This window comes from Calonectris borealis, chromosome Z (genome assembly GCF_964195595.1).
Source record: "Calonectris borealis chromosome Z, bCalBor7.hap1.2, whole genome shotgun sequence".
Lineage (NCBI taxonomy): Eukaryota > Metazoa > Chordata > Aves > Procellariiformes > Procellariidae > Calonectris > Calonectris borealis.
The window spans coordinates 62,096,968-62,121,231 of NC_134352.1; the positions used below are offsets into that span (position 1 = coordinate 62,096,968).

Sequence of the window (24,264 nt, forward strand, 5' to 3'; positions counted from 1 at the left end):
AGCCAGCGCTCTGTTCTTACAGGCTTTTTCTTAGCGTGCTTTCCGGTTTCCGCCCCAGTTAATTTTTTAACCAAAAAGACGCACTCCATAGAATTAAAACATCATCGAAAAACACATTTATTTTTTCCTTATTATATACAGGTATATTGCTTGCTGCCAGATGTACAATACATAGCTGCAGTTTGCTGCAACTGTCTGCATACAAATCAAATGACTAGGCTAAACACTCCCCCCCCCCCCCCAGTATTCATTAAAATATAAATCAATTGGCCCATACCTATCATTTGAAAACCTGCCCTTACAGCACCGTTCTAATAGATCTTGCGGGGGGGGGAAGCCTGAACCCTTCTTTGGAGGATTATCGCCAGGTACGGGCTCTTGTTAAACGAATTTAAGACAGACAATGTTTATTGCCATTGTCTTCCTGACAGGTTAGCTGGGGAAACACCGTGCATGTGTGTCAGGTAACACAGAAAAAACAGCCGAACGCGTGTTAAGATGCAGGTTCGCGCTTGCCTGCCAAGCATCCAGGTATGCGCTGGTCTTCACTGCCAAGATCATCTAATGTGGTCCCAGCCACCTTCATTTGTTTCGGGTCTTACTGCTAGCAACTGAAGTAGGAAATCAGAAATTTGCTCAGAAAAGGTTGTGGCACACATGAAGGCTTTTCAATTACGTTAAGCTAACTTCGTGTGAAAAGAATCACCCCCCTTTCCATTTACCTATCGTAATCATTCACCTAATGCTCGGTTTGGTGAAATGCTGCCAGCTGCAGTAGAATCACCTCAAGTATGAGTGGCACATGTAAATATTAACTGAAGCTTTTTGTTTGAAAATGGGTTTCAAAACCCGAAGATCACCCTGCTCATAGGCCGAGTGTAATTGTAGCAATTGTAATTGTCAGTCAACTGACCTGAGCCTTCTGGAGGAGGCAAGGTGATTTATGCCAAAACCATAAACCGGGAGAAAACAGGATCAAGTTTTGAGAACTCGGCTGGTTCTGCAGCGCTATCCCGAGAAGCGAGGGACTGGGATTTGTGTAGTCAATCTTCATCTCTCTATGTGAAAGCAATGCAACTTTTAGAGACTTTCTGACCACAGTTTTTCAAGTCAGGCCTGTACTGCAGGTAGTGTTTTGACACAGCACCAGAGGAAGAGAATGGAATGCAAACTTGTTTAACAAAAGAAACTATGCAGTTTGTATAAACAGTGCGATCACAAGAGAAGCGGAATTGCTCAAGGACATTTCAAATGGCATTGCTGGTGAATCTGATCTGATCATGTAATTCCTACATCACTCTATCCTCAAATTCCACTAACATCGTCTGGTCTTTATAATGACACTCAAGTACTCATCCCAAATGCCAGAACAAGACGACAATATGACAAAATAAGACTGCCGTGATACATGGAATGATAAAAGACGTACTCATTCTTCCTAACCACTGAATTGATTTGCTGAATTCCAAGGAAAATATTTAAGGGCTTCAGACAAGAAAAGGGGGCACAGAAGGACTGTAAACAAATACAAGGATAACTACTTCTGAAGGCATATGTTATTACCCTGTTGAGAGGTTTTCACTAAAGACAGAGATTTGTTTTCTTCACAGTATTAAGACCCCAACACGCGTAATTCTTTCTTAAACACACTCTTTCTCTTTCCAGTCAAGAAGTCTCAATTTACAGTTTGTTTCAGCAACTTGCCAAGTCCCAGACTACTGGCGCAGTTCAGCATTTTAAACCTGGACTGGTTCCTTGGGTAGTACACAAAGCTGCAGCTGGCTACAGTACACCTGCGGCTGTGTATGAAAAAAAATCAAGTAAATGACAGAATAACATATATTCAAAGGCGAAGTTTAGCTGAGTGCTAGGATTCTCGCTGATGAATTGCTTTAAGCTTCAAACTATTGCATTTGCAGTTATTCATACAAAAAGTACAAAAAAATTATTTTACAGAGTGTTTTTTTGATTCTGAGTCCCAGGAAACAGAATTGTCTGCAATTTTTTCCCCTCCCAATTTCTCACTGTTAACCTGTGGATTTCTCTCCTTAAAAAAATAATTTGATATAAATTTAAAATGGTAACGTCTATTTGCTCTGATCAATTAAAATTAAGTTTAGAAATCAGATTTGTAAGCCAAGACATAATATAAAGACACTAACAGTGTGCAAAAAACATGACTTCATGTTGCTTTTTACTCCCTATAGTAAACGCGTATTTTTTTTCATTCAAAGAGTCTTCAAGCTATGTTTGAAAGAAAGAAAAATATTTTTCAGTTGATCATGTTTGCATTCCAATATAAACTATTTCCATTTCCCACTGCTAACATGAAATTATAATCATGATGTTCCATACTTAAGAGAAATTATGGAATATATCCATGCTCATCCACAAGTTGCAAGTCTGCTGTTTAATAAACACCAAGTACAGTATTTAAGATTTCCATTATTTTCACATATACAGCTAATATTCAAGTCCATCTTATTTCCTTTATAAAAGCATCTTGATCCAATTTTAATAAAGATAGTATGCTTAAAAAAATTCAAATATATAGTACATTTGTTTCTGTACATGTATGTGCAAGATCTCCTGATGAAAAGTAATACGAATATGGAATCCTACAGCTTCGCCATTTACACCTCCTTTGGTGAACACAACTTTGTATCACATGATGTAAGTACCATCTTTGTAGTATTTCATAGATTCCAGTTGCTGAGTCATTGCAAGGACATCCTGAAATCCTGTACTGAGTCCGGACATGTGTTGAAAATAAGCTTCCTTCTCCACTTGGACAGTTAGGTTGTTTACGCCAGCATCTTTCAGAATCGCTGTAACCTGAACAGAACAATATGGTTAACATTAGTATTACACTTTATATGCATCTCCCAGTAACTTGCAATATTCTGGCTCTGAAATACTGTGGATTAAAAAAGTATCATCATAAAGAATTCAATTTTCTGGAAAGCGAAGACTAGCCTCAGAGGGTATGGCTTTGCAACTTTTGCATAATGGGTAATTCTCAGTGTCTTGCGTAACATACAAGTATCTTTTTAAGGAAAAGAAAAACTCAAGGCAGACAGATATTAGTAAGCCAGTTATAAACCCATGATTAGCATCCAGATATCCCTACTGTTCACTGCCTGTTTTGCAGCATGAAATCCACCTCCTCCTCCTTTTCTCAGAGCAGATATAGTGCCACCTTCAACAGTGAGGAAAACAACCCCAGACTTTCTTTTGTTATTGTTTTGGCAGATGTTTTAACTGAGCTCAAACAACTCTTTCTGAGCTAGCAGGCAAGAGGTAGTACTGCATTAGAGACCAGCTCTGAGACATTAACTAATAGCTATAAAAATAATCACAAACAGCAGCTTCAAACTTCAGTCTATGACTGAAAAAGCTACAGAGTAAGAAATTAAGACATTAGGGTCTAAAACGCTTGCACCTTACCTGCTGTACAATTCTCTGTTCCATCACATCCGATACCACTTGCACATGTATTGTACCTGCCACAACACTTGCAGAGTGACACCAAAAATGAGGATCTCTGTAGGATATGACTCCCTCTATTTTCTGAATCTGTAAATAAATTACATTAGCAACAATTCCTTTATGAACACATTTTAAACTTGTGTATGTACATGGATATTGGTGGCAAATATTTCACAGGGAAACGAAGCTGTATAGCAAAGCAGTTTTCCAGCTAAGCCGTATACAGAAATATGTAGTGTTGAAAGGTCATTTTGCTAATACTGTGAAAGACTAGAAGCTAAAAGTCAAACTAAATGAAAATTCACAGCAGACTGCAATGCTAAATAGGATGGGAAAAAACTGATTTAGTGTACAGATCACAATAATGTCAATGGACAGATCTACCAGAAAGCTGGCTGGGCATTCAACCATTTCTAGGGCATCTGTTACCTCACTATCCAGGATAAACAGCTATTTAGTTATCATAGCTAGACTTAGTTCAGAGACATAATATCTTCCCATAATTTACCATTTTTTGAAATTGATCTTTGTACTGGATCTGACTGGGATGGATTTAACTTTCTTCACAGCAGCCGGTAAGGTGCTGTGTTTTGGATTTGTGGCTAAAACAGTTTTGGTAACAGACCAGTGTTTTTTTTTTTTTATTGCTGAACAGTGCTTGGGCACTGCCAAAGCTTTCTCTTTTTCTCACTCTGCCCCTGCCCCAGTGAGTAGGCTGGGGGTGGGCAAGAAGAGGGAGGGGACACAGCTGGGACAGCTGACCCAAGTTGGCCAGGGGATACTGCATGCCATATAACGCCATGCTCGGCAATAAAAACTGGGGTAGAGGAAGAAGGGGGTGTTTTGGCTTCCAAGGTGGTGGTGGTTACAGACTGTCTGGGCATCAGTCTGCTTGTGGAAGGTGGTGCACTGCTTAGTTTTTTTCCTCTTTCCTTCACCTTTAGGCTGCCTTTATATTGCTCTTGCAATATAAAGATTTTTCTTGCTTTTGGTCTTGTTGTTCTCTCCCCTGTCCCACCGGCAGTGGTGGTGGTAAAGGGGGGAGCGAGCAACTGGCTGTGCCAATGCCTGGCTGCTGGCTGGCGTAAACCTACAGCAAGCATATTGTTTTACTGTGATCTATTTTTTAAAATGCTTTTCGTATTATCTTTTAATGAATTGCTCTTTGACTGTTTTCAAAAAGTACTTTCTTCTTCCTCAGTCTCCCAGAATTGCTGTCTTCCCTCATCAAAAAGTGAAACCCCACTCTGCACCTCACTTTCCTTTCATTAGACAAGTCTCTCCCAGCCAATTTCCATTTATTCTTTTCTTTCTCAAGCAGACAAGAACACATCACCCCCTCTACTAATTGACAGGACACCATCAGGATAGTCTTCCTTGCCGCCTCTAGTTGATGGCATCCTCAAAGAACATGTAACTAGTTCTTTGGCAGAGAGGAGTTCTCCACGCTGAGGTCTGCACTACAATTCTGGGCAGGAACTTCAAATGAGCCAACAGTGAAGACTAAGTACAGCCTCAAAGTAGATACTGTACTGCAGCAGACAGGAAGAGAATGGACTAGAATGAAAAAGTATTTAGAAAAAACAGCTTTACTTCTGCCATCCCACCTACTCTGAACCAGCATGCCCTTCATGATATGGACAGGTAAAAAAACCTGCAATTACAGGCTCAAGGCATAATCCTGTAGCCTGAACTGTACACAACAAGTTTTTTAGGTCGCAAGCTTTTGGCAATTGCTACTTGTTACTTTCTTAGTACTATGTACCTTTCCCACAGTGTCACCATACTTGTCTGAAATCATGAGCTACCCATAAAAGCAAAAAACAGTAAAAGTTTTTTTAGTTGCAAAACAACTTTAATCAGTAGAACTCCTAATCCTGTCACATCTCTGCAGAATAGATTTAAAACAACTTGAGACATGAAGTTGTCTAAGACAATGGAGGCTGTCAGACTGAACTACTTCAGTTTAATAATTATTAAAAATATTACAGCTTTGTATGTTTGTACATGAAAACATTTAGAATTGTAGTTCTGACCTTTTCTAAAGCAGCATGCAGGTCTTTCTCCTGGTCTGGAGGTATCCTCAACAAAAGCACTTGACAGGCATCTTTCAATAATGGAATAACACTAAGAAAAATCAATGTAGCAATAAAGAGAGAGCAGAGCGGATCAGCTATGAGCCATCCAAATTGCTGAATAAATATCGTGGATACAATAACACCAATGCTGCCAAGAGTGTCTGCTAACACATGCAGAAACACACCTGAAAACAAAATAAACTGAGTGATTAAGTTGAACAGTTCTGTTTAAAATGTACGTATATGTTCAACAGCAGAAAGACAGTAGGGTTTATTAAATATGATAAGTACCCCTGAAGCTAAGCAGAGGCAACTATCTGCCTAACCGGATGCAAAATTAAACAAAACATTTAGCTTTTCTAATGTTTAATTACAAATCAATGTAAGAAAACCCCATTTTACTTTACAGTGCAATGATCTAGCCAGGCATTTGCAGATTAAACCAAACGTGAATAGTCTTCAAATTGTTAGTGGGATTTGTACTATATAGCATAATCACTTAACTCCGTATAGAGGGACGCATTGATCCTTAACAGAGGATAAAAAGATCAGGCCTGCTAATGTTGACAGATTTTAATGCATGATTTGTTTTTTGTATGCCAACTCTGCTCCTATTTTACAAGAAGATTGTCTATCTGCTACTGCTAGGAACAATCCTTTATACTGCTTTAATGGTGGGCAGCATTCTCAGCATACACTCAAAAGGCACAGAAAAATAATCTCTAATAATTTGTAAGATTAGTGCTAGGTAAGTATGAGGATTTGAAAGAATGTTGAAATAGGTAGGAGTATGGGCAGACTTCACAAAAATGCCAGACAACAGAATAACCAACTGAATTAGAACGTAAAATAACCAATGAAATATGAGACTATTAGCTAAAAAAACTTACGCTCTGACAAACCTTATGCAATGAATAAACTCATTCCTTTATACATTTTTTTATAAGCCAGGCAGTTGGTAAATAACTACCTTCTAGCTACTAGGGAAAAAATTCTAAGAAGTAGCTGTGCTGAAATTTTACATGTATTACCCTTCTCGGTTAGCTTCTGATTTTAGATTTGAAAAAGAAAGTTTCATTTTTACCACATTATCTTCTGAATCACAAACAGAAGCATATTCTAGATTGCTGGTCTGCATTTGTTCTTCTGCTTCTCATCCCCTCCCCCAGTGTTTTTACAACCAGCTGTCACAGGATACCTAGAAGCATGGTAATATCTTTATAGATAAGAGATCTTGTACTTTCATTTCCAGATGGAACTTAGAACCATGAACTTTAAGCTCTTTCAATAATGAAGACTGTAGATTAATGCTTTTTATTGGCCGTTACGTATTACCCACATCTGAGAAAGCCATGCAAAGAAACATTCCAAGTTATGTTTCTTCAAGTTAAACTCGTTAATGAAGAAACGGTTTCAGAAATCCACGTATAGTACGTTAAATGGCTGCCAGATCACTTCTGGAGATCTAAGAATGATGCATAGTACGGGGACTGAAAATCTTCAAATTCTGCTGGAAATCATATACATCATTTATGATTCAACAATCTGTACTTACCTCTCATGTTGGTATTCATGCCTCCGCCAGAAGACCCGTGGGAATGTCCATGGCTGTGCCCATGGTCACTGTGGGAATGGCCGTGCCCATGGCTGTGGCTGTGCCCATGGTGAGAATGGCTGTGATCGTGTGAGTGACAACCCCCCCGAGAAGCCCCATGGGAGTGCGCGTGGCTAAAGGCACAGATACCAACCAGGTTTACGATCAGCCCTCCAACAGAGACTGGCTGTGAGAGGGAGAAAAAGTCGTTAACATCACTACATCTTCCCAGGTGTTGAAGTTTATTTTCTAGAACAGAAACACTGTACACTTAATAAAGGAAAACTGTGGAAGCATTCACATCAACGGAAGGGTTATTCTAATGTGGATTCCTCATCATATTCCTTTCAGTATACAAGCTGGTTTCAAAGGAATTTTCTTCCCCTCTCAAAAAAACCCAATTCTCCCCAACCTTCCCAAAAACCCCACCCAATAACCACCACCAAAATGCAAAACCTAGAATCCACAAATCAGGACAAGATAGCAAGTTTAGTTTAAGAAGGGGTGATTGATTTTATTTACTTTCAAAAAGAGATAAAGTGGTTTGAATACAAGCTTTGCTTTGCTTTCATTGGCAAAAAAAATGTGTACTGTATCTAGGACACGCACACTCATCTAAAATTGTACTTAACTGAAGACAGAAAATACTGCTTTATTGATTGAGTTGTGCTTTTTATCTGTCTGCCTATTTTTCTACTTTTCTCTTGAAAAACTATCAAAGCGTAAGAGTAATTCCAGCTAATGAAGGAGTTAAGCAAGTCCTACTTGGGGGTTATCAGACCTTTCGTTGGCTATGCAGACTGTGCTCATGTAGAGGGGGTAACCCCTCCCACCCCCAAAAACCAAAATCAGTAGTGAAAGTGGAGCAAATACTGAAGATTAAAAAGAAAAAAAAATAAGAATCAGGCCTCGATTCCAGCAATGCACATTTCTAATTTTGCCTACATAAAAATCTTTCTCTTTGTTACTCAAAAGAGCGGGAGAGCACAAATTCTCATATGCGTGTGTGACAGAGAAAACAAGTGAAGCTGGAAATGTGATAAATGAAGGCTTGGATTTGCAGAATTCATAATAAAAAAAAAAAGATTAGTTTGAAGAAAATGAACTACTGCATTTGAAAGAAAGGGATGGAAGCTTGAAAATTTAAATGGGGAGCCCCTGAAGAGGCTGTGGAAGGTAGAGAGACACAGGTGTAATTAAGATTAGCTACGCACAGCTTCATGATTGTTTATGCCATAGTAACACACTTGGCATAACGTTATGAATTCTGGCTGATTTTTGAGGCTTCTCAGAGACTAATACAAAATCTTTGCTTTAATAATTAACATTGGTATACACAACAGCAGAACCAAATTTAGTCTTGTACAGATTATTTCCTTAGTATCTTTTTATGTAGGAAGACCGCAATCTAGAAAGATTACAGCCGTAACATCTTAGAAAAAAATTCAATTTAACTGTTATAATTAAATTATATTCACCCCATATACTTTCATATTTCAAAACTAGATGTAGTTTGGATTTTAAAATTAGAGTACGTTAAAAAGTCAAGGCACAGTTTAGATATCTTCAGTATACAACTTTAGCCTCCTTAGCTTTTTTTTTTTATTTAAGACTAACATAAACGAACCATTAGCGGCAAAACAACATTCAAACAGAATGATAAAACTTACAGTTAGCATATTTGTATCTATGTCTGGAGGATCCACCAGTCTGGCCACCGATTCCATGAAGACAAAGAAAGCAATTACCATCAGAAAGAGTCCATTAATAAATCCAGAGAGAATTTCTACACGTCCATACCTGAAAGCAAACATATGTACTTTTGAGAGTGAAGGACGGGTACTCTGAACAAATTTCAAAATTAAAATAAATAAAGTTATAATACATTTGATACAGCATTGAGATTGCTTTGATTTTTTCCTTCAATGCCACAAAAATCATGCCTTAATTTCTGGGTTATTTATTTCTGATCAAGAGGGAGGTAGTTTGCAACTGTCCAAACACCAATAGTATAAAGCTATAATAGTGTACGTATTTTTTAATATATGCTGCATATTCAGGGCTTCAAACTGCTAAACTGCTATGCAATTTAACCATACAAATTTTGCTAAGTCAGCACAGTTGAAATCCTCATATAAACACTGACTTTCAACATATATTTTTGTTTGACATCCATACATATGTAGAATGAGGCAATTTCTACCTAATACTCACAGTGATAAAGTTTTATTTGCAAAGATAAATGAAAATTACATTTCAGACACTTTTTCGCTGGGCTAAGAAGGGAATAGCATGAACACAAATGAAACAGAAAAGAGACATAGCAAACAACCCACAGCATGCACCATTAAAACATCCTAAACATATCTTCATAGCAAGGCATTTTGAAAATGAGCAAGTAGAATAATTTTCAGATAGTCCTCAAAGAACCTAATATACATACCCATAGGAAAATATGCGAGTTGCTTTCCATCTTGTCATCAGAGCTGCAAAAAGCCCCATCACTAATGCAGAACAATCAAAAAGCATGTGAAAACCATCAGAAATAAGACCAAGGCTATTGGTCCATACTCCATAAAAAAGCTCCACAAAAGTGAAAGCCTAAAACGAAAGAGAGTTTGAATTTTTCCTCAAACATTAACTTGTAACTTAGTCTTGGTAGTTAGCAGGAAATTCTTTTCACAGGACACTTGATAGTTTTCAAAGGTATTGTTCAAAGCATTTCTAGATCATTTTCTCTCTCCTCCAACGAAACAAAAATAAGTGATACATTCCAAGTCTATGAAGAGACATTTTTGAACCTACCCTCCCAAAAGTCTTACACCTAAGAAAAGAACCCTCTACAGGAATAGATTTTTTTCATTTAGAATTTTAAACTAACGTTGTGCAGTTTTAAGTATTTTGTCATTAAACAATGTAACAACTCTGATCTGATCTATTATTAGTGTAAAAGCAATGCTGTCTATACATCCGTTCTGTAAAAATTTTCTTCATCAATTAGTTGACTGTTTAAATCTTGTGAATTAGTTTTGAGAAGGGTACATGAGGAACTTTTTTAATACATACATTTTCCCTGTATGACTTACTATTATTATTTGGTCTGCCTATAAACTTTCTTTCCCATCTTTCATATTCCATAATGGAATTCCTTAAAGTTATCACGGATACTTCGAAGTTTCAACCCCTATTTTCTTTGATAATTGCCAAAGAATAAAGAGAGATATTTGCAAATGAGGTTCTATTAATCTTGCTTACCGCATGATCTTTTCCTATTCAAGAAACAGAGAAGCTAGAAATAAAACCAGCCTACTCCAAAATGACACTGCTCAATCCCGCACTTAATATTTTGTAGTCCCCATCCTTGAACACCTTATTCGTTTCAGCTTATCTGCTGGTAACATCAAAATACCGCAATCTTAAACGTACCATCATTCAAGTATTTACTTATTGGCATAATAGTTACACATAGAACCAGTGCCACACTGTCACAACAAATCAAAGTGAACTGCCACTTACTGTAAGATTAGCGTAAGAATCTTCTATTTTAATATTCCACCAAATGAAACTACTCTATCAAGGGTCACTTTAAAAACAAACAATCATGGGAACCTTTTAAAGAGTAACTCCTCTTACTGTACTATGTACTATGTATGTACTACTGTGATTGGGTTTGAAAAAAAACCATGCACTTACCAGATTTAGGCACAAGAAATAGAAGATCTGCCTAGAATCATACTCCTCAAGGATTTGTTTCAGTGACTCCTTAATAAACCGGGGTAACGACTGGGAGCTCTGCTGTAACGCGTCACCCATGAAGTTATAGAGAGGAGTGCCTTCGGGAGAATAGCCAATAAGGGTACCCTTCTGCCCTTTCCTGGAGGGGGAGGACAGGATATTGGCAGCTGCAAGGAAAGTATTGAAGTTTTTGTGGCCGGTTCTAAGCTTCACAGCTATTTTATAATGTGTTTTATCAGCAATCAAAGCTTACATGAGATTTGCAGGCAGCAAAGTGATTGTCAACTTCATTTTGAGGTTTATCATTAGATTTCATTACTATGTAAGATTAGATCATCACTTCCACAACAGAACAGATCTATTACGTTCTTTTTTTTGTAGACAGACAGTAAAAGAGCACAAAGTTACAGGCCCTTTTTATTCAAAAGAATCCATAAAAGCTCATGCAAAAGAATTCTGCACACATCCATTTTCTGATTGCCTTCCCAGTCACACAGACAACAGATTTATTAAAAGATATATAAGAATACGTACATAAAATGAAGAAGACAGCACTCACTACCACCCCTCCAGAAAGAACGTGCTCTGTGCTTTCATGGTGTGGTGGCTTGCTCATAGCTCGAAGCTGATCTGTTATTGGATGTGTCCAAAAGTTGCCAAAAAGCAGTGCACTAATGAAAATAAGAAAGGATCCATATCGAGCACACGTGGAAGCTTCCATCTTGACAGAGCATATGGACTCCACGTAGAAGTCCAGGATCACAACAAAAAAGATGACTGTTATGAAAGGCATGATGAGGGAAGACCAAGACTCTACTTTACTCTGCAAGAAAAAACATATTTAAGAGAGGACTGTTCACCACTAGATGGGATTGTACATACAGCATTAAATGTAGTTCGCTTTTATTACAAATGTTTTCAGCAATCCATCAAAACATAAATACTTTTATATTTTCAATGTATCATATAAAACCACATTCCAGCTATAGAAAGACAGCTAATATGCATTACAGTACCTTATTTTAAATACTTTCATATGTTTAAAAGCAGTGCCATATGCAATGCCATGTTAACAATGGTCTACTCTCCCTAAGCATGCAGGCATAACGTACATGTCTTTAAATTGCAATAATCTACTCTTCAGGAATAAAAAAGCCCTGTATTTATACAGTCATTAATACTTGTGTAATGTTAGTATATCAATTCAGGATATAGTATCTGAGCTAGAAAGATGAAATAAAGTTATCACACAAAAGAGAAAATTAAGGTATCATGCAGATAAACACCAAAATATAGAGGAAAAATTTCAAACAGAGCTTACAAGAAAAATAAAGATGGCAACTTTGGTAATTTTAAAGATATTTTAAAGGAAAGATTTAAATTGCACTTCACAAGCACAAGCATTACAAAAAATGATTTATTTTTATACTTGCTGTCTTACCTCTGTTGTCAGAGAGAGAACAACGACCCATGGGCACAACAGAACGACGGAAACAAGATGAGACAAAGCTTGAAGACGCTTGGCTCCACCTACATCTACAGATAGTTTTCGGGAAGCCATGTGAAAACCAACCTTACAGCACAATGCCAGTACCAGAAGCAGTACTCCTCCCTGGAAACACAGAGGGATCCCGTTAGCATTTCTTGAGAGCTAAATACCTCACTCCAAACAAAGTGACACTTACATGAAAAAAGATTAATATGCTTTCCTCAACTTATCAACAAAAGCCAAAGACAGGATATTTCCTCTAATTGTTACTCCAGTTAAAAACAGTAACATGGCATACATGGTTATACCTCAGCACTACTCACAACAGCCTAATATGACTTGAAGTTTAAAACTCTCAATAGTGTTAATTGGCATACAACAGCAGCGAATTGGTAGTGAACAGCATACAAGGAAAAAGAAAAATCACACAAAACTAGGTTTCGTATCTTCCATTATTAAAAGTGTTGAAAGTATATGTAAACCTCAAAAGTGTCATGTCACCTTGGCCTCTAATCCTTTCATAACCTTTTCATTCACTTATCTTTAATCGCACCGTATCATATTTCTTCACAATATTTTCTTTCAGAATTGTTCTATAAATGAATCACAAGATACACACACAGAATCTCATTTCCCTTACATCACACTTGCTTTGCGCACAGTTAACCAGTCTCTCTAACATTTGATTTATTTTTATATTAATACTTTCTCAGCTGCTCCATATATTTTTGTTTCCTGTTTTAGTCCTTAGTGCAGCCACTTTAGCAACAAGACTAAGCTAACAGAACAACTCAATCAGCCAGGTCAATCCCGTACAGTAAGATTTTGATACTCGGTTATTCATGCCACCAATCATAATGGGACTATACTACTGAGAAGTATCAGAATCTGTGTCCTCAAATACAAGTGTCTCAAGTAAAGGAAAGAATGTGGAAAGATAAAGAAGCAGTAACAAAACACAGACCCCAAAAGTGAGCAAGAAACGTATGTATGCAAAGCATTATGAACATCCAGAACACTGATGACATGAAGTACTTTATGATAATTTTAATGAGACTTTTTAGGTTACACATTACAGCAAAGTCCTTATCAGCTATACAAGTTGAATATTGGATGGTTTGGCTTGCTGCACTGAAGCTGCTCATACTCAATCGAGATGTAAAAATTACAGTGCTAGTTCAGTTCCAATATGGGGTGGGGATGTTGAACTTTTTGTTTTGGTTTAGGCTTGGATTAGCTCTGAGCTGGTGAAATGCTTACCGACAAAACTTAGATAAATATTAACCTACTAAAATACAAGTTCTTTACCTTGTGATCTGCAACACCCAGGAAAGCAATGATGGTATAGAGAACATGGGTAAGAGCACTGTCATGATGCCCCTCAGCTAAATAAAAAAAAAATTAAGGAAAAGTTTCATTTGATGATTTTTTTTTTCCAAACCAAAGAACAGGTAGATGTAGCAGAAGACCACAGGAAGCAGAAGTAAAGAAACTGAGCTTTAAGATTCGTCATATCCTTAATATTTAGGAAAGATGAAAGTAATTCCATAGAAAATAAACAGTTTAAAATATTTGGGAAAAAAAAATTGAAAAAAAAAGAGTATTTTAAAACATGAGAACACAGTCACTGTTAAATACTCCACAGTAGTCATGATACAGGATTTATGTTAATTTTGGCAACCAAACTTCGAAAAATATACTCAACAGCATTAAAAATCAGACTGATTTTCACTAAAAGCACTAAAACAGTGAGGTTTCTAAAATATGATCTACATCCTTCCAGTTTCTAAATATTTAAACTTCAGAAAACAAGCAGTAATTGACAAGCATAATCCAGCGAAGATTAAAATAATGATATCTTTTGGGAAAACTACTAGAGGGCACTTTAGCAATGAATTTACTCGCTGAAAACTCAGTGGATTAATCGATACTATTCCTGAAAGTATCATTTGCGTCTGTAATTCCATGTTTTCATCCTTCTTTGAGAAAGTTTACTTTCACCTTGTTTGTTTTTACTGCCCATCCTTAGATGTACCACTTTTTGTCAGTATACTTCACTATGATGGGAAGACGTGCTGAAAACTGACTTCAGAATCACTTCCAACTAACTCAGTGGCTTTGAAAGCTTGTTAGCTAGCTCCCAGTTGCAGTTTAAAGTCCATTGTTGTTGGAGCTGCTGCAGGCTATTTCACATCACTTTTCAGCTTAGCAGATGAACTGACATTACCACATTTGCAAAAGCACAAAACAATCTTTCTGGATATACCAAAAAGACGGCCAGCCAGGCTGTCAACAATTTACTGCACACACTCAGGCTACAGCCATTATGTCTAGAATTTCTAAAAAACTGAGAGCTGATCAAAAAAGCTTCTAGCAATCCTAAGTGGTTTGACATGTGCAAATGGGTAGGGAGCCTTTAACTACAACTTAAAATTTATAGCTATGTTCTAAGTTATCAACAAATTAAGCAATGCCATTAATTCATCTGTAAATATCAGTGTTTAGATGTAAAAGTAAAATCTTATCTATAGTATTCTTGATAGGTAAGATTCCTGTAAAAAAAAATTCAAGCATATTTAATTCAGTGCATTCAACTTCACATTCTCTCTGCTCCAGTAATAACAGGCACTTGCTCTTACACATAACAAGGAAGGATACGATGTTCTGCTATTTTAGCCATGAGGTCATCATTATCAAAAAGTAGTAAGCAAATGACAGCTATGATGAAAAATGCAGCACCTCTTGTCTGTAAAGAAACAAAACGAAAAACCCCAAATATTTTTATAATATTCTGTAACAGATTAATGTAAAAAAATCCAGGAAATCAGCCCCTTCCTTCCCCCCTTCCTGATCAACGTAAGCATATTTTAGTTCGGTAAGAAAAACATGAGGAAAAAACCCATTTTTTTGAAAAAGTGACCTTGACAATATAACTTTTTTTTATTTATTCCATTTTTCAGATTTACCAGGTAACTCAGGGCAACTCACCACTGTAACAAGCCAGAAGCTTGCACCCTACAAACTTGAAGTGTGATTGCTTCCTTCTCCATGGTGTGTTTCTGCCTGCCAGAATGCAGAGCTACCTAAGCCTGATGATTTAATATTTTGTAGCATCAAGGAGCTATAAAAAAGATCTAGCGGACAAATTGTAATTTTGTCTTATGGGAGGTAAAGGCTAGAGCACTGTGCAAAGGCTCTGCGAAAGCAGAGCTCTGCAGTGCTTTTGTGAGGAAGGGACAGAGGTAACTATGAAATTCCAGCTTTCACCACCCTGACTTAAAACACTGCGATTTTGGTATTCATCATCTTGGCAAAACACTGCGCTCTGCGGCTAAAAACTACTATTACAATTCATCCTCTGAAGCCAAATACAGCTATCACATTCTTGTTTTGGAAAGTCAGCTGACTTCTCTTTGCCACAGTTCTCTTCATAAAGCTGAAACATCCAGAGGACAGGGTTATCGCTCCCTTTTTTCTGCTGCCTTGGACATGCAGCTTAACTGCCCATTAAGATACAGACTGACAAAGAACGTCTCTGAAGCTCTACATTTACCCTCTGGGTGGATGGCTGCAGAAAAAAATTGTCTTTTAGGTGAAGAGTTTCATGCTGGATGCCCCAAGCATCTCAGTTTGAGGGGGGGCGGCGGTAGAGTATCAGAGCAGATGACTGTGCTATTCACTCTAAGGCCAGCCTAAAAGTGATTAGGGGCCTCCAGCAGCAGTTACGAAACAGATTTCAAAACTCCCAGCCTGAGGCGGCACCAAAGCCAGACTTTCTCTTCCACAGCAAGTACTCTAGCCTCAGGTATACGACATCATAAGGTATCTTTCTCCAACTATCACTGGTTTTGAGAGAAAGTGGCCAAGACTGGTAAGTGCTGGGATGAGCTCATTCCATTTAGGGCTGATTAGCCACAGTTAGAGAACATCTTGCAAAATTGTATGTAATGGGACTCAGACAAAGGATGTTTCAAGTATAGATCTCTGATTAAGTGAAAGACTGGGCCCAAGTATTCAGCACATATAGGCTCATGCAGACACTGAAGTACTTAGAGAACTTTTTGGCAGAAAAAACAAAATATGTGGAAAGCTACAGACATTGAAAAGGCTAGGCAAGGATCTGGAGTCTGTATTGCTGGACTTCTGTGCCTAAAGGCCAGGACCACTACACGCACATATGTCCTTTTGTCAGGTTGAACCCAAAATCCCATTACAAAGAATGCTGAAGTGCAAAAATCATTCTCAAGGTTCCTTTCTGCCTACAAACAGAAAAACTTCTCAGATATCTACTCTAGATCTCCAACAGCTTCACCCAATGTTTCTCTCTTAATGTCACATTTATTATTGCAAGTAGTACATCGTATCATTTCACCACTAATTAAACTAAAAAAAGCACAGTTTCTACAATCGTTAAGTCCAAAACACTGTTTGTTCCAGGTAAAGTAGTATTTGAATTTATATTTCAGTATTTTTTACAGGTGGTAAAATAAATTTTTAAATACCTTTGCTGGTCCTCCACCTGAGCTTGTGAACAAGACACTAAGAAGTGATAGCACAACCACATCACTGTGCTCAAACAGCAACAATGTCCTATAAAAAAGTGAAATAAACACTTATGTCCGCTTACAAGGAGTTTACCTCACAAGCTTGATATAGATCTAGCTGCGGACAGCTAGACATATCACAAAACAAGGAACTTCCTAACTCAAGGAACAGATTAAAATTGTTCATTTATAGAATACTTTAAATTGTACTTTCTTCTAGTAATACAAGAAGATACTAACTTGCTCAAGATGGAATTATTATTCCCATTACAATACCTCCTCTAAACCAAGTTTCTGGCTCCCAGCAAAAAGAGGTCCTGTTCTGTTGTATTACATCCTGTTTATTGAGGTGTTGATGGTCTAGTATTTATGTATTTAGTATTTATTTATTTAGTATTTATTTAGTATTTATGCAACCTCAGAACCTCTTAATTGCTGAAAATAAGGAATTCTAACTTGCACACTATCTCCTCCAGACAGCAAAGGCTGACTAACAAGCTATATTGACAGCTTTCCAGAGCAGAACATGAAAGTAATAGCTGCTGTCAAGTTTACCAAATGTTTCAGCCATTCTCTGCATAGCAATACAACCTGCTAGGGCCCACATTACTGGTTCTGTTTGGGAAGACTGCCAGCATCCAGAAAGGCACTACAGTATTTCTTAAAGAAATCCTATTATTCTCAGGTATGCCTTCTCCTGTGTAGAGGATAAAACTTCAACTTCATAAAATGTATCATTTAAGGCTTCACCTTCCTCTCTCTAATGAAAGATGCTTTCTAATACATTAACCTTCATTTTTGGAAGTCTAATATTGTTCCTTTATAGTTACTTGGTACTGCTAACAAACAGCACAAGTGATTTTACTCGGAGTATATGCCCTAATGCTACCCAATTCCAGCACAGCACTGGCATATGACCAGATAAAGCAGTGCCCTGCAGCAAATGCAGAAATTGATTCTAGTCACCTGGCACAGGAATACAACCTCCTACCAGTAGCTGTGAAGCCACGGAATTCAAACAGTTAAATAAACAATTGGGGCAACATAAACAAGACTAGGGAAATGATGAAAACTACAGTCAGTAAAACAGTCAGTGATCTTCTTGTATCACTCATATCAACAGTTTAAGCACTATCAAGAATTTCACTGGCATCTTGTCAAAGAATGAAGAAAATTACAAGTTCTATGGAAAATCATATGTAGTTTTTCCAAAGCACAACAGAGTTCACAGGAAAAAGCATAAACATTCATTTAAAATTTCAAAAAATAAAGCAAAAGGCTGGCATCATGGGCTGACGGACAGAAAACAAAAAACACAGGAGCAAGACAGGGAAAGATCACAAAAATTAGCTTTGAAAAGAGAAAACATTCTTTACAGTAAATATATATTTACCTCAGTGGTCCACAAAGAGTAAGGCCAAAAAACCACAAGAGTGAAATGATACATCCCACAACAGCATGCTTAAAAATTTTGATCCACTACAAAAGAAAGGTGTTTCATTATAATTTTCTCCACGGTTTCAAAATAAATATCCCATCATTAGCATTCTTTTAGCACAGTAGCTGTAGAAATAGAGAGGAAAACATACCCTCTGCAAGTTCTGCAAGATTTAGAGTATGATTATCTTCTTATCTACTTTGGCAGGCAACTAAGATTTGTTTGCACATATTATGAACCGGAGTTACTTATTTCTTTTCTACCACAGTACTAGATTCTATACTATAGTCTGAGATCTCTTTAACAAAAAGCCTGAAAAAAAGGCTGAAAAAAATCAAGTCCCTTTACCTGCCAAAGATGCTGTTTATTTTGTAACCTATTTTATATATCTGATAAACATATATAGAACTAGATAAAACATCCAAGATAAAGAGACTCAGACCTTAAGTCTACAAATATTTATGCACGTGCTAAATTCTTTCTTTGGGAAGCAGGTTATAATTCAATACATTATTAACTTTAAATGCAAGAAAAGTAATTCATTTTGGAAATACATTAAACACGACAAAGTGCCTATGACAAACATCACATCTTCAAAATAAGAATTTTAAAATTTTTAGCAATAGTGAAACAATAAATGGACAGATTTTTCTGAACACAAATCAAAGATGCAATTTATTCCTGTTCACACTTTAAAATACGTATCTAATCATGAAAGCAGTTGACATTTGGAACACTTATGAGGCTATCCTTCAGATTCTCTTTACTTAGCGCATACACTGGTAACATCATGCACGGATCAAGTTTTTGCGCACACAATTACATAAAACCAAGATGAATATGCAGCAGGTGAAGAAAATTTATTTCTTACAAAACTGCAAGTTCCAACCTGGCCCTACTCTAACTTCTCTGGATACTGGGAACTCACCACAGGTCTCAAGAGCAGTTACACTAGCCCCTCATCACAATGCACCACACAGAAAGCACTCTTGTGGCGCGGGGGACATAGCTGAAGCACTTCGACATTCTGGCGGTCCAGAAATTGCCCTTCTAAACTGTCGAAGTCAGCTAAGTAGACTAAGCTCTTTTTGAAAATCCAATCCTCAAAATAGGTGCTTGTATTGCCAAGGACCAATCTTTTCATGACACTCTCAAAAGGAGCTGACAAAGCTAAAAATGTTGATTGTTTTCTACAGCGCACTAGACATGGTTAGTTACACACTTATGGAAGTTGCAACCACATCTTCCAAGTGGACTAACCTTTGTTCCACTTTCATTTTTCGCAAGAGCCACATTGTAAAGAGCATCTACAAGGATGTGAATCACTACTACATATGTCAACTCACCTGACGCTTGGTTACCACTTTCCCAGAAGAAAATGGTTTTTGAAACAAAACCATAAAAAATGCAGACCTGTTAAAAGGAGAAAGTTTTCTCTATTAGTGGGTTTTATTCAAACCAGCTCTAAATAACTGGGTCTCTCATATCAGGCTCTGTCTACACAGCAGCTTCCTCTACATGTTTCGTTAAAGGCCACACTGACCACACTCATTGGTTTTATTTTCCCTGCTGCATTACACATGTCAGATATCAGTACAAAGGTGATGACAAGTGAACTTCAGTTCTGGTCAACTTTAAAAGTAAGTTCTTCAGAGAATGGCTAATGAGAAGTCTACTTGTGATTTACAAAAATGAAAATAACTGATCTCAGGAGTTTTGAGGAGAAATAATACTGTATTATTAGCAAGATACATACACCCAAAGACTTATTCACAATATGAAATGCCGAATACACAGTCCTGTTAGAAATGGTAAGAAACAGCATGCATCTTCCTCAACTGGGATCAAGAGTAAGTGATGGGGAAGAAGACTGTGCTGCTTGGGAACATGCAAGTGAGAAGCCCAGAAATGTAAACAAATTTGAAATAAAAGGAAAAAACGAGATTCCAAATGTTCCAGCTCCGCCAAGTTTATTGCAGAAATGCTATTCCGCATCGTATCAGGTAAACGTGAAGCAGGATTGTGTCTGCAAAGGTTATTTCTGTATATTTGATACCAGTTTCCACACTTTAGCTCTCAATCAGGGAAAAATAGCAGTTGAAGCTCACAAAAATATAAATTATAAGGAAGAAAGCTTTTCTTCTACACCCTTCTTAAGAAAATTTGGACATGCCTGAGTCTCCTATGATCAGTAGGGTCATAGGATGCTCAATTTTGAAGTAGCAAAAACACTGAAGTTTACTGAGGGTAGAGAGGCCTTACAGAGAGATCTGGATAGACTGGAGAGCTGGACAATCACCAACCGCATGAAATGTAACAAGAGCAAGTGCCAGATTCTCCACCTGGGATGGGGTAATCCTGGTTATATATACAAACTGGGGGACAAGAGGCTGGAGAGCAGCCCCATCGAAAGAGCTCTGGGGGTTTGGGATGATGGCAAGTTGAATGTGAGTCAACAGTGTGCCCTGGCAGCCAAAAGGGCCAACCATGTCCTGGGGTGCATCAAGCACAGCATAGCTGGGTGGTCGAGGGTGGCGATCGTCACACTCTACACTGCGCTGGTGTGGTCCCACCTCGAGTAGTGTGTGCAGTTTTGGGTGCCTCAACAGAAGGACATCAAACTATTAGAGTGTGTCCAGAGGAGGCTGACCAAGGTGGTAAAAGGTCTCGAGGGCAATAGTTAGGAGGAGCAGCTGAGGTCACTTGCTTTGCTCAGCTTGGAGAAAAGAAGGCTGAGGGGTGACCTCATCACAGCCTACAACTTCCAGCGGAGAGGAAGGTGCTGATCTCCTCTCTCTGGTGACCAGCAATAGGACACGAGGAGATGGAATGAAGCTGTGTCAGGGGAAGTTCAGGTTGGGCACTAGGAAAAGGTTCTTCACTGACAGGGTGGCCAGTCACTGGAACAGGCTCCCCAGGGAAGTGGTCATGGCACCAAGCCTGTCAGAGTTCACAGAGCATCTGGATGATGCTCTTAGTCATATGGTTTAGTTTTAGGTAGTCCTGCGAGGAGCAGGGAGTTGGACTCAATGATCCTTATGGGTCCCTTCCAACTCAAGATATTCTATGATTCTGAAATTATAGTGAGCAGAGATATGAAGGACAAACACTGCTGTGAACAGAGTATTCCCTGGATCCACTGCTATGCCTTCTTCTCCACGACTCATCTATAATAACATAATGCAGGGTGTGAGCTTGATGCTTACAAAGAACACGGCAGACAAAGCGTGCTGTAACGGCGGCAGGCAAGGCTTCACTCCCTGCACACTCACCCCAGCTGCACTATAAAGATAAACTGCACGAGGTGGACGGCTTTCAGAAGATCGTAGGATTCAAACAGCCCCACGGCTTTCAAAAACTTGGTGAAGCACAGCAGCACGATGTACCGAGTCAGCCTGCAAAAGCAGAGAGGGCAGTCTGCACCTGCGACCACGCACACGCCGCCGCCGCCGCCCGGGCCCAGGCCCCGCCGCCGGTCCCTCCCTCTCCCCGGCGGCCCGGCGCCTCCCGCGGAGGAGGCCGCCGGCTCCCGCCGCCCCCGAAGGCTGAAGGGCGATGCCCGCTGCTCCCCTAAGGGAGGGACGGCAACGAGCAGCCCCCCTCGCCGGGGCTCGCCCGAGGCACCCCTCACCCAGCGGAGCTGCCGCTCCCCCCCGCCGCCGTTACCGGGCGCTGGGCACATCCACGGGCCCCAGCACGCCGCCGCCGGCCAAGGCCTGCCCGCTGTACTTCTCCTCCATGCCGGGGCGGGGGAGCGGGCACGGCCCCGCGCCCCTGCGAGGGGAGGGGTGCTAGCGCTCAGGCGCGGCGCGGCCCGCCTGCCCCGCAGTGCGGGCACCTCCTCCTCCGCGGCCGGCCGGCCGCCGCTGCGGGAAGGGGACGTGCGGGCAGGGGCGGGGAAGCCGCCCGCCGGCCCGTGCGCATGCGCTGGGCGCAGTGCGCAGGCGCCCCAGGGGAGGGGGCAGGGGGCGGGGCGAGGCACGTCCGCAGGCGCCGGAAACGCCGGAGGGGCGCGGGAAGGAGGGGAAGGGCGGGGGCGTTCCCCTCCCCTCGGGGCGGGGGTAGCGCGGGGCCGCGGCGGGCCGGGCGGGGTTCCGCTACCCAGGCGGCGGCGGCGGCCGCCATTTGCCGCCCGCCGATCCCGAGGCCCATTGGTCGGTCTGTGGCCGCGGGTGCCGGATGACGCCTGTCCCCTGCGGATCCTGCCTGGTGCCTGCCTTGGGTGTCCGATGCGAAAAGAAACCTTGTGATTTCGCAGTGTGTTGTTTCACAGAGAACCGTTTTTCCCCCATTCAGCGAGCTGCGGTGGTTTGTACGTGGCGCTGCGTCCCTGGCAGTGATGCACTGGGGCGGGAGGCCAGGGGTTGCCTGGGCACAGGCGAACAGACGGCGAGTGGAACTGAGCTTTAAAAATGATAAAACACACTGGATGAGGGATTTGCCGCACCTTTTTTGTGACTTGCTTTCCCAACCCATGTTGGGATTTTCTCCTTTTACTGTGCTTTGAAGGAAGCACGCTTGTCCTGGAACTCGTCCGTGATACATGCAGCCTTACGGTACCTTCATATACGGTGCCATAGAGTAAGGCTCTGCCAGGGCTCGGCAGGTTTAAGAGTTCCCGGTGCCCTGAAAATGAGGCTGTGTCATACCGGCTGATACAAGGAGTGTACTGCAGCCATTCTCACTAATAAAAGGATACAGACCAGTAACTCTCGTTTCCGAAGGACACTGTGCTGGCAGGAATCAGATGGAATAGGAGCAGGAATTGGCTGCACTGTGTTCTGTCACCCCTTTCCATCTGAGGAAGTTGGTCAATATATAGAGCCTTGCAACTTGTTTCCATTAGAAGGAGAGGTGAATTACTTTTTTTTTATGCAAGCCTGTCTATTTTGTATTATTTTGTATTATTATGTGCGAAGCCTTATTGTCCTGACCACTGTTAGGATCAACCAGCAGGAGAGGATTTCCCTGCTGATGGCTCCAAGCCTGTAAGCGCTTCCACCAAAAATATTCAGTCTTTTCGTTTTTCTCAGGACCGTTGATGCAGATCCTGGGTATCTCTTCTTCTTTTCCTTGCACTTCAGCAGTCTGGTGTGGTCCTGGTTTCCTAGATGAGTTTCTAATTACGCAGGTTGTTGGGATCAGATTTTTTGTTTAAGACCTATCAAAGGTGGACCTGAAACAGAGTCCACCCCCAGCAGCTTGGTGATTCGGTGGATGAGCCAGAAATCTTGGCACGTGTGCCTTGTGAGTTGCCTGAGCGCTTTCATTGCTTTGAATAACCAGTTCTTGGTGCTCCCGCCTGTGGCAATGTTTACAGTCAGCCTCCGTCCCTTGATGCCCCCACTTTTTGGACAAGGCATCAACATCACCATGCTTCTACCCAAGCCTGATCTTGCTTACGAAGCCATTATATGGCTGTTTCTTCATGCATGCACTAGGTCGCTCAGGATTTTCCGGTAAAGGTCACAAAGCTGGGAAGTCTTCCACATTGGTGAGTTTTGGTATTTATCCTCAGTGAAGTGCCTGACACCCAGCTGGTTTCACCCCACCTCCAGTGTGCCAGTAGGGTCTCTGCACAGGGATCGCTTCACTCAAAGGTAAGGTGGAGCAACATCCTGGGTGACACACAAAGTGTGTAACACTTGATGGAGGTGCTACAGAAGAGCACAGGGGACTAAAGTGTCCAGTTGAAACTAATGGGAAAATTGAGGCAGAAGGTTGGAAATGTCCATATTGTGAGCTAGCAGCTTTTCTCCAGCCATGGGTTTCAGCACATCCAAACACATGATTTTGGTCCTTAGTTCAGCACTGAGGCGGGACAAAGAAACCAGAAATCAACTGATGTGGAGGTGGTGGAGTGGGGGAGGAATGGCGCACAGAAAAGGAGATTGAGT

At 40.2% G+C, this 24,264-nt stretch overlaps 1 protein-coding gene across 2 annotated transcripts; it reads right to left on the minus strand.

Moving 5' to 3' along the window:
- Positions 1-93: 93 nt before the first annotated feature.
- SLC30A5 (solute carrier family 30 member 5) lies at positions 94-22,241 on the minus strand. 2 transcript variants are annotated; one of them, XM_075137560.1, is made up of 16 exons: positions 22,034-22,241; positions 21,640-21,762; positions 19,714-19,780; positions 18,323-18,408; positions 16,888-16,975; positions 15,044-15,131; positions 13,694-13,770; positions 12,338-12,508; positions 11,431-11,719; positions 10,855-11,063; positions 9,605-9,762; positions 8,832-8,961; positions 7,123-7,348; positions 5,526-5,752; positions 3,448-3,576; positions 94-2,835 (listed from the first exon to the last, which is right to left on the minus strand). In XM_075137560.1, the coding sequence occupies exons 1-16, from the start codon at positions 22,105-22,107 to the stop codon at positions 2,665-2,667; spliced, it is 2,313 nt and encodes a 770-aa protein (XP_074993661.1). In that variant the 5' UTR covers positions 22,108-22,241; the 3' UTR covers positions 94-2,664. The 2 variants fall into 2 exon arrangements, with proteins under 2 accessions (XP_074993661.1, XP_074993662.1); XM_075137561.1 differs by lacking the exons at positions 16,888-16,975; positions 22,034-22,241.
- Between the last annotated feature and the right edge of the window lie 2,023 nt (positions 22,242-24,264).

What these genes read in the sequence shown, in the direction of transcription:
- SLC30A5 (XM_075137560.1), bottom strand. Translation starts at nt 22,107, where the DNA reads ATGGAGGAGAAGTACAGCGGGCAGGCCTTGGCCGGCGGCGGCGTGCTG. An exon ending in ATTTCTTGTGCCTAAATCTG is followed by an intron (nt 9,763 to 10,854) that starts GTAAGTGCATGG and finishes CTTTCGTTTTAG; the next exon opens with GCTTTCACTTTTGTGGAGCT. An exon ending in ACTCGCATATTTTCCTATGG is followed by an intron (nt 8,962 to 9,604) that starts GTATGTATATTA and finishes GTTTGCTTTCAG; the next exon opens with GTATGGACGTGTAGAAATTC.